Raw genomic sequence first — 10216 nt, 5'->3', positions numbered from 1 at the left:
CCCCCAGCTGTGAGCCTTCCAACTTTCTAAGTATTCCTTTATATGTGGTTCAGAGTTCTGGGACCAGCCCTTGAGCCTGCTTGGTCGGGTATTCTGTATTGTTGTTGGCAGAGCTCCTTTACTGCATTTCCACCCGATCGGCCATCTTGTTTGTTCTTTTTCAACAAATCTTTACAAGAGCAGAAAACCTCATCTTTCTCCTGCAGAGCAGCAAGTGAGTTCAAACTGCCCACCTTGTTGTTCAAAGTCCAGTGCTTAACCTACAGAACTCTGTGCTCCAGATTTTGTCAGCAGAATCCTTCAATATTGCAACTCAAAGCTTAAATTTTTTTTGACAGTTCTTTGAGTTTGAGAAATGCTGAGCATGTCCTTCTCTCTTGGTTTTCTAACTCTGGGTCTATGTACATTTCATTATAACATTTGACTTTGTCTTGTCAAGCTACCTTTTGAAATGTTCTATTCAGATCTTTTACTTCATCGTTTCTTCCAGTTACTTTAGCTTTGCTGCATTGAAGAGCAAGCTTTAGTCTCATCTGACATCCGTTTTGGTATTTTCTTTCTTTTCTGTCGTTTTAATGAACTTTTGCTTTCATCATGTGTGATATTCTTGATGTCAACCCAATGCTCTGCTGGTCTTTGGTCATTACTGTCCAATGCATCACCTCTGTTCTTGAGATGGTCTCTAAATTCAGGTGGAATATATTTAGGTCATATTTTGGCTTTCCTGGTGATCGGTTATGTCAGATTAGCATCAGCATCAGTAGCCTTTCCCTCCTGGTGTGGTGTTAATGCACCAGACTGCAAAGCCATTTGAACTGTAAGGTTGGCGGTTCAAGCTCACCAGCTGCTCCTTGGAAACCCTATACAGGGTCGCTATGGGTCAGAAATGACTCCACGGTACATAACAACAACAACAACAAGTCAACTAATAGCGACATTCCAGGCAGTGAGCTAAGTGCTTTAGTTCACCATCTTATTTCCCCTTAGAATGAACTCGTTTAGATAGGGCTTATTCCCCCATTTCTAAACTAAGGAACTGAAACCCAAGTAGTAAGTGCTACTGAGCTCAATCATTTGAACCTAAGTTTCTGACGAATTTCCCAAGATACCGCTTTCTCTTTTGGGAGGTTTGGTTTGGTTTCATATAGAAGAATAAGAAAAAGAAGGAAGAATGATAATCTTACTCCATTTCCTAAGCAAACTTTAAGAAATAAAGTGTTGAAAGAACATTGTCTCCATGATTGAACATAGTCTTAATTTTAGAGTAGAAGCTTTCATCTTCATCAAGCAGCACATGTGGGCAATAAGATGTCTATTAGAGTTTTAGTTCCGCATTCATTTTATTTGGTTCATTCCATTGCATAGTTAATGTTATAAATTGGAAAGATTTTATTTGCGTTTTCTTCTCCACAGATAGGCCATGTCTGGTCCAGCTGATGAGACTGCAGGAGACCTGCCTGTGAAAGATATAGGTCTAAACCTCTTTGGAATGGGAGGTTTACAAGGTCTGTCCAGCTGTTATTTATTAGTTGTGAACTTTGATCAGTAACTTCTTTACTTTTAATTTAAAGTATTTCTGATATTCATACAAATGAAGTCACTTAAGTAACTACCTAATTCTTGATTGGACTAAACAAGACGATGGAGAGTTTAGAACCGCATATGGTATTTTATTGCATGCATCAATTATCAACAGCTCATAGAAAAAGTAAAATCTCCCTCGGTTCTGATAAAGAATTGTTATAAGTCATCTTTTTTAAATTCCACAAATCAGCAGAGCTACACAGAGTGTTTCGAGCCTTAGAACTGAATTGCCTGCTTTAAATCACATTCACCATTAAAATCTTATGTTTACATTTTATATAGGAGGAAATGCTATATTTTAAATTATCTGTCTTTCAAGTAGAGTATGTCAAAATGGCTTGTTTATGCATGTGATAGGGACTTTTTAATGAAATTAATATACATTAAAGCTTTTCTTTATCCTTGTATCACTTAGTGGTTTCTGTGGAGCTGGAAAACACTTTTCATACTAAGAAAGAAGAAGACTACTTTAAAGATTAAATTAGAGTGTAGAGCATTTTGGGTTTGTTTGTGTTCTAATGTGTCCGCTGTGTTGCCATGCCCTTACATTTACTATTGAGAAGGGTAGTCATTTTTGCCTTAATCAGAAAGGTGGTCAAAGTATTGTTCATTGTAAAAAAACTAATTTGACTACAGTTTTCATTGTTAAAAGCTTATCAGGGCTTCAAATAAAAATAAATTTTAAATTTTTAAGTACAGGGTTTTGGTACTCAAGTTCAATCCTTGCCCTCTGTAACCTACTATGGGACTTTAATCTGTGTCCATTTGTTCTTTGTTTCTTTTAGAGGATTCTTGGCAGTTTACCTACTTCACAGTGATAAGTAAAATACCACATTTAAGCATACACAGGTTAAGAGTGTAAAAATTCTTATAAATGATATAAAAAATGATTTGTAAAACTTAAACAAAATGCTTACATTTTTAAGAATTGTTTTTGTTTGGTTTTGGTCTTGCAAATTTTATAGTTCTTTTTTTATAGGCTAATACCAATAACTCAGAAAAATATCTTAATCATATTTTATTTACCATATTATTGTTACAGACTTGCCTTTGTAAAAAAAAAAAAAAAAAAAAAATGATAACAGTACTTCAGACACTCTTTCAATTTAGATTTGTTATTGTTTCCCCCAACATTTAGCAAATAAAAGCAAAGATTTTTATTCCTGCCTCAGATCAAGTGGTATGAGCAATGGTACAGCATTTTCTAAAACAATCTTTTGCATAGCTTATCTTTAAAAGACTGTTTTGCATAGTCTCACATTTGGTTACTCTGGCATTTTTGCAGAAACTTCCACAACTCGGGCAGTGAAGACTCGCCAGGCCGTGTCACGTGTCACTCGTGAGGAGCTGGAAGACAGATTTTTGCGTTTGCATGATGAGAACATTGTACTTAAACAGCATGCTCGAAAACAAGAGGATAAAATTAAAAGGTTAAAAAACTTTGGGATTTTTTTTCTTAGTAAAGTTTGAGAGATATGCTTTTTTTATATATAAACTTAATTGAAAGCCCTACCTTGATTCTTTTTTGGAACAAGGCAGGTTGTAAGTAAATGCAATCTTAACTTGCATTTACTTACAACCTGCCTTGAAATTACAATTTTACTTGCATGGAAAATCTTGCAGACTAGAATCATAAACAAAAAGGATTATGAGTGTTTATGATAGCTGAAGTTGTTATTTAAAGGAAAAGAGCTAATAGCTCAGAAGGCCCATGAGTATCTCATATCTGTAAATAACTTTCAATTTGTTGTTGTTGTTAAGTGCCATCGAGTCAATTCCGACCCACAGCAACCCTGTATAGGGTTTCCAAGAAGCAGCTGGTGAGCTTGAACCACCAACCTTGCAGTTCAAATGACTTTGCAGTCTAATAGTTATGATTTTATAAGCAAGTAGCCAGAGCATCTGTTTTTTAAATATCTTGAATTTAAAATGAAACTTTTAAAAAATGATCTATCCAACTTGTTAGCATGAACATTTTCTTAAGATTTGAAGTTTATTTATTAATGAAAATAACACTTTAACTCTGGAACATATTTAACTTTGCTTCGGCTAGCCTAGATTCTGTATTTCAAAGAGACTACTGTTTCTGCAGAAACATTGACACTGTTGATTTGTGTGCAAATAATGCTGCAGGAATTATTTCTCTTTAATTTATTCTTCTTCAGAAACACTATGGCCACCTTCTCAATGTATGACATTAGAACGAAACCTGATCCATCAGCATGTGTAAGCCTGAACAGATCTGTACTCAATTTATGTTAAAGGTTCCCTGAGAAGGTAGCATAGCCGTTGAAGCAAGCAAGAAAATAGGGCTTTTTCTGCCTAGAATTTATCCTGAACCGATCATTGTATTTCAGTTTCTACTCTGCTTTAAAAAGCAAAACAACCAACCCACTGACCTGCTGTGTGCAGGTTTTTTCCTTTGAGCTGGTTTTGGAGTCATGGTGATGGCATTTTCTAGACAGCTGACTCACTTTCCTGATGGACTTTCTGACCAGAAGCACACATATGCCAACCAATCAGAATGAGTCTATGGCCACTGAACAATTTTTTTTATTCTTTATGAGTCTGCTTGGTCAGCAAAATAATTGAATTTGCAACCTTGACCTTACTAGTAATTTGTTCTAGCCAGAAAATATAAAAAAGCTTATAAGTTGTTTTATAATAAATTGCTTTTTTTTAAATATAAAACAAAAGCCATATAGTTTAATGAAAAAAGGACTGGTTTAGAAGTCAAGTTATATACATATGTTCTATTATCTCTGCCACTAGCCTTTGATATGGTCAAGCCATTTAACCTCCTTGGATTTTATTTTACTCAGCCGTAGAAGTAATAATCCAGTGACCACTGCGACCTACAGCTCTTAATTCCTTCTCAATCACATACCATTAACACTGTCCTAGATACGTGGGTAGAATTGTCTTGTAAGTTTTCTTCATTTTTTGGTATAAATGTAGATTTGGTAGACTACCTTTTTGAATAAGTGCTCAAACATATCCAGATAATTTATGGTCCATTACTATCATATGGTAATCAGCTGAATTTGCTATTACTGGACCAATAGATGCAATCTTTACTTGTTAACAAAGTTTGTGTAAACATTTTCAAAGCTATTGGTGTGCTTTTCTTAAAAAGTAGGGTCATTAATTTTTTATCTAAATATCAGCTGTTTCTTAGAATAAAATATAAGTCTGTATTTTGAATGTATTATTTAACTGTGTATGGATGTCTCTGTATAAGAGGATTTAAGTACTGATGGCATCTTATTTGGACAGTTACCGTATTTTGATGCATAAGTCCTTGGATGAGACTCAAGACCTTAAACTCATTAAAATCCTAGGTAGTGTGTGTGGCTTTGTTAGGGTGTGATACCTGGCCAGATTTCCCAGTGATACATCATTCTCTGGATTAGGTGGAAAAGGAACTGATCCATTGATTATTTTACTAGAGTGTTTGTGGTACTCTTGGATCTTGGTTTTTATTATCCTGTATCCCTTATAAAGCATGCATAATGGATGTGCCTCAGGGAAAAAGACAACGATCCTAACTGATTATGTTATGCATAGCTCTCCCTGATGCCACATGCTGTAGGCCGAGTAGCCAGAAGTGTAGCTAGACGTGTATTACTACTGCATTTACAGAGCACTCTGCTTAGGGCAAAAACACAAGGTGGTTCTACGACATCCCAAAGCTATTAAGAAGTTTTTTATTTCACTTTTGTTCTCTTAAGTAAAAGCTTCTGTCCATAACCATACTAAAATAAAGCAAACCCCATTTAAAGAAAAATGAAGTGTGTTTTTATTTTCAATCTCCTGTCTGGGTCTTTATAAAAATAGATTCACTATAAACTAGAATCAGCTATTGAAGATGTGCGACCAATTTTGTAAAGTCTTGAACTTGTGTCTCTCATCAAAGCCACCTTTTCTTTCTTGTTCTGCCAAGATTTTTCCATTCACTGTCAGGCATGTTTTCTGTACGTGTTTATTACATCACCCCCAAATGCCCTTTCTGCCCTTTGTTCTGTCTACCCAGTTTTTATCAAAACTTAAAAGAATCAAAGGTATAAACTCCTGAGATGTCAGAAGTACGATTTATGCCTAAATCTAAAGTTTTAAGATACAGCTTTCTACATCTAATTATTTTCTGCCACTAAACAAGTATGTTTCTCGCACACTAAGTACCATCTCGTGACATTTTGGTTTCTTTTAAATTTTTTATTAAGCTTTTGTATGTGTACATTTATGCATTCTAACATTTTTATATTTGTTATGTCTTAATCCTGGAAAAATCTGAAGACAATATATCACTTAATGCTGCATAGTTTTAACACTCTTTTCAAAAGCTGTAACTTACTGTGATTGCAGATGTAACCCACCACATCCACAATCTGTAGCTACATTTAAGTGCATCCAGCATTCCTATATAAGGTCATGCGTTAAAAATTGCATTTGAGGAACATATGGAGTAAATATGTGTCCTCTCTTTACTAACCTTAAATGATAAGCCTTAGGAAACTGTTATTTGTCAGTGCTATAAAGCAGATTGTTGCCCAGTGGTTTCAATTATCATCAAAGGATTCTTCACAGGCAGTAATAGTTACATCAAAACCTGAAATTTATTATTCAGGTTCTGCACTGAAGTCTTCACAGTGATTATGTTCCTTTCAACAGAATGCATTTTATGCTGACTTCTCACATTCCTTTTCATCTTTTTATTATTTCCCCAGAATGGCCACCAAGTTAATACGCCTAGTTAATGACAAGAAAAGATATGAGCGGGTTGGTGGCGGCCCCAAGCGGCTGGGACGGGATGTCGAAATGGAAGAAATGATTGAGCGTCTGCAAGAGAAAGTTCATGAGCTTGAAAGACAAAATGAAGTCCTCAAAAACAGGCTTATTTCAGCCAAACAGCAACTTCAAATCCAGGGCTACCGGCAAACCCCATATAATTATGTGCAATCTCGGATTAACACTGGGCGGAGAAAAGCGAGTGAAAATGTAGGTGTGCAGGAATGCACCAGAAAAGGTAAATGAAAACCGTCAACCTAAATCTTTGGCTGGATTATTTGACACACACACACAGTTTTGTTGATTGGTTATTCGTGTATTCAAATGTCTTTAGAAAGAGGCACTGGAGAAAGATGACCCTTTCCACTCCCATAATGACTTGGATTCCCAGAAGACCTAGGGAGCAGTCCTACTCTGCCTTATAAGGTCTCATGAGTTGGAAGCCACTTGACAGCAGTGGGTAGGTGGTGGGTTAGAAAGATAAGCAAGAATAGTTCTTTGACTTGCTTGTTTATAAAATCATATCACTAGTAGCATGAAGATCATTTTATTTTAGAATCACCATATCACTCTTAAATTTTGTTTAGGAAAACAGTTAACATTTCTATTCATCCTCATATTAGAGACATGTATGAAAGTAAGTAATGTTGTAGTTTGGTTTATTTAAACTTGGCTTTTTAGTGTAAATTCTAAATGAAAATCATAAGTGGGGAAACCAGCTAGTTTACTTGTTATATGATCATAATTACTGTTTTGAATGAAGCATTCTTCATCCAAGGATCTTTTATAAAATTACAGAATTGTGTACATCATCCTAATTGCATGAATGTGTACAAAACTAGGGGTGTGGAGTGTTGAGGCCTTACTCTGCTTATGATCTGATGGCCTTGGACAAATTGCCTGAATCATTTTGAACTTCACTTTTCTTTATATTGGAAAATAAAAGGATTTAAGCAAGTGATCTTTTCCATCTGCAAAAATTATCATACGTCAGTCTCTCTTACTATTTTTAAAGTGAATGATGTAAATCTATGCAGAATACAAAACAATTCAATTTCATAGACAAGACTCCATCTAGAATCCAGATATTCTAAAATTCCAGTTCTCTCAACCCATAGACAAGGTATTTCTGTTGAAACTAAAAAATATTTTAAGTAACTTTTATTAAAACTATTAGGGGAAGAAATAAATTTTTACTTCCAATTGTTCTTTCAAGATATACATCATGTAGAATGAAGAGCAAACAGTTTTAGGGACATTAGAATTTTAAAAATTTGGTTTCCATTTATCAAAGAAGAAGGAAAAAAAAAAACAAAACCATCTGAACAGAAAGGAAAACTGGGTCTAGTTTTTTCTCCTAACTAAAATGTGGCCACTATCTACTGCTCATTAGAGTTCCTTTGAAGTCAGTAAGGCCTTTCTGTAGGATGAAAGATAAGACTGGCAGTGGACTCTGAATATAGCTAGTGTGTGATCATCACAAGTTAGAAAATGCATTCTGCCACTGTTAACTTTTTCACTTGGAAGAGAGCATTTGACCTCTCAGAGCCTCCTTCTGTCTTATCTGTGAAATGGATTGATAATGGCAGATTACCTAAAAGTTCAGATGATAGCTCTGCAATAACTTAATTTATGTGGTAGATTACAAACTGGGCTGCTAACCTCAAATTCAAGTCTACCAGTCACTCCACAGGAGAAAGATACGGCTTTCTTTTCCCATAAAGATTTACAGCCTCAGAAATCCTATACAGAGTCACTATGAGTCGGAACCACCTCGACAGTACAAACTGTCACCACCGTAAGAAGTCACATAGCCACTTTGGACCTTAGTTTTGTCACCTGTGAACGTGGATAGTGTACATAGCCTTTGATACTAAAAAACTGCTCACATTTTAGATACAATAACAAAATAATCTAGTGCTGTGAGTTGCTATTTAAATAGAAGAGTTTGATAGACATTTCTCATGATAGAAAAAGCAAGTCTTTTTAAAAATGTGATTACATATTTGAAATTTTTCTTTCGTTTATATTGTTGTTGTTGTTAAGTGCCATCAAGTCGGTTCCGACCCATAGCAACCCTGAACAGGGTTTCTGAGGCTGTAAATCTTTACGGGAGCAGAAAGCCTCATCTTTCTCCTGCAGAGCAGCTGATAGTTTCGAACTGCTGACCTTGCGGTTCGCAGCCCGATTCGTAACCACTACGCTACCAGAGCTCCTTTGCTCACAGTTTGATACATAACCCAGGGCTTGGAAGTTGCAGAAAGCATTAAGGAATTATAGATACTTTACTGCTTTTTTGAGTATACTTGAGTCTTCATTACCAAAGCTGATACCTTGATAGCCCTAATACACTTTTCAAGACTGACTTTGAGACTTGGATTTAGGCCAGAGTTGTCAGGAATATATCTCAACCTTGGGTGACTAGATGAGAAATCCAGGTCCTGTTTTACCACAAGCTACTATACAAATAATCATTTCCTATTTGTGCCTTGCGGTAATAAAGGATGGGAAGTGTGGGTTGAAGGTGTTATCAATGTAATGTAGAAAGAAAGACTTCTTATTGTGAAGGACCAGTGAGAAAAAAGAATCTCCTAAAGTACATATGTAAGGAGCTCTGGTAGCGTAGTGGTTACGAGTCGGGCTGCGAGCCACAAGGTCAGCAGTTCGAAACTACCAGCGGTTCTGCAGGAGAAAGATGAGGCGGTCTGCTCCCGTAAAGATTTACAGCCTCGGAAGCCCTGTGTAGGGTCGCTATGAGTCGGAACCGACTCCACGGCACACAATAACAACAACAACAACAACAACAAAAGTACATATGTACATTTTAAAATGTGACCAATGGCAGGTTATATCACCATGAGACTATGAGTTTTAAGTTATATATTGAGTGTAGTTTTTGTTCAGTTTTTTTAATTCCACTGGTGTGCAATTTTTTTTATGATTTGTGTAGTAGAACCTTAAGAATTAGCATTTCTGCCAAAATAATGCAATTAAAAAATGTATTAAAGTGTATAATGTATTTTAATGTTGTGGGCAGAGCATTTCCTGTCTTTACTCTGAGATACAACAATCGATATTGAATATTTTTGAAAAAGATTGTTATCCCATTACTCTCATTAAAATTCTCATCCTTAAAAAATTGAAAGTTTCTATAACCAACCCCTCAACTACTAATTGAGAGGTTGGTGATTCGAACCCATGCAGAGGTACCTTTTATCTACTTTAAACTCCAATAGTTTATTCATTATAAAATATTTTAAGTAGCATTAAAAATGTATCTCGTTTTTACCAGTGTCACTATCCTTGTAAAATTGTATGTAACTATTTCTGTAAGAAAAATTGTGAAGTATACTAAGAAGTATTTTATTTAAAGGAGTTTATAGATGAATTTGTTTTTGTATAGACTGTCTAATTCATATAGAATAAACCAAAGTACAGGAAATACTTTCACTTAAACATGGGAGGTCAAGGTTGTGAATCACAAAACTTTTACCAGAAAGTTAAGTGCCACCACGTCAAATCTGACTCATAGCAACCCTCCATAGGGTTTTCAAGGAGTGGCTGGTGACTGTGAATTGCTGACCTTGCGATTCAAACCAACCTTTCCGCCCAGTGCTTTATCCCACAGAGCCACACCAGGACTCTTGGTTTGTATTTTTGTTTGTTGTTAGCTGCCATTGAGTCGGTACCAATTCACAGCGACCTTCTTCTGCACAGCAGAACAAAACACTGCCTGGTCCTGGGCCAACCTCACTACCATTGCCACGCTTGAGTCCATCAATGTTGCCACTTGGCCAATCCATCTCGTTGGGGGTCTTCTTCTTTTTCTCTGACCCTCCACCTT

General features: G+C 35.9%; 1 protein-coding gene across 1 annotated transcript in view; it reads left to right on the top strand.

Annotated features, from left to right (window-relative positions):
- The window catches only part of RPGRIP1L (RPGRIP1-like), a 198812-nt gene that overhangs the window by 18902 nt on the left and 169694 nt on the right, over nt 1-10216 (top strand). The window contains exons 2-4 of the mRNA XM_006863520.1: nt 1418-1505; nt 2870-3014; nt 6312-6610. Coding sequence (XP_006863582.1) covers nt 1421-1505; nt 2870-3014; nt 6312-6610 — 529 coding nt within the window. The 5' untranslated portion in view covers nt 1418-1420. The remainder of the gene's footprint in view (nt 1-1417; nt 1506-2869; nt 3015-6311; nt 6611-10216) is intronic.

Source organism: Chrysochloris asiatica, unplaced genomic scaffold, assembly GCF_000296735.1.
Source record: "Chrysochloris asiatica unplaced genomic scaffold, ChrAsi1.0 scaffold00055, whole genome shotgun sequence".
Taxonomy (NCBI): domain Eukaryota; kingdom Metazoa; phylum Chordata; class Mammalia; order Afrosoricida; family Chrysochloridae; genus Chrysochloris; species Chrysochloris asiatica.
This window is presented reverse-complemented; position numbering and strand designations above follow the sequence as displayed.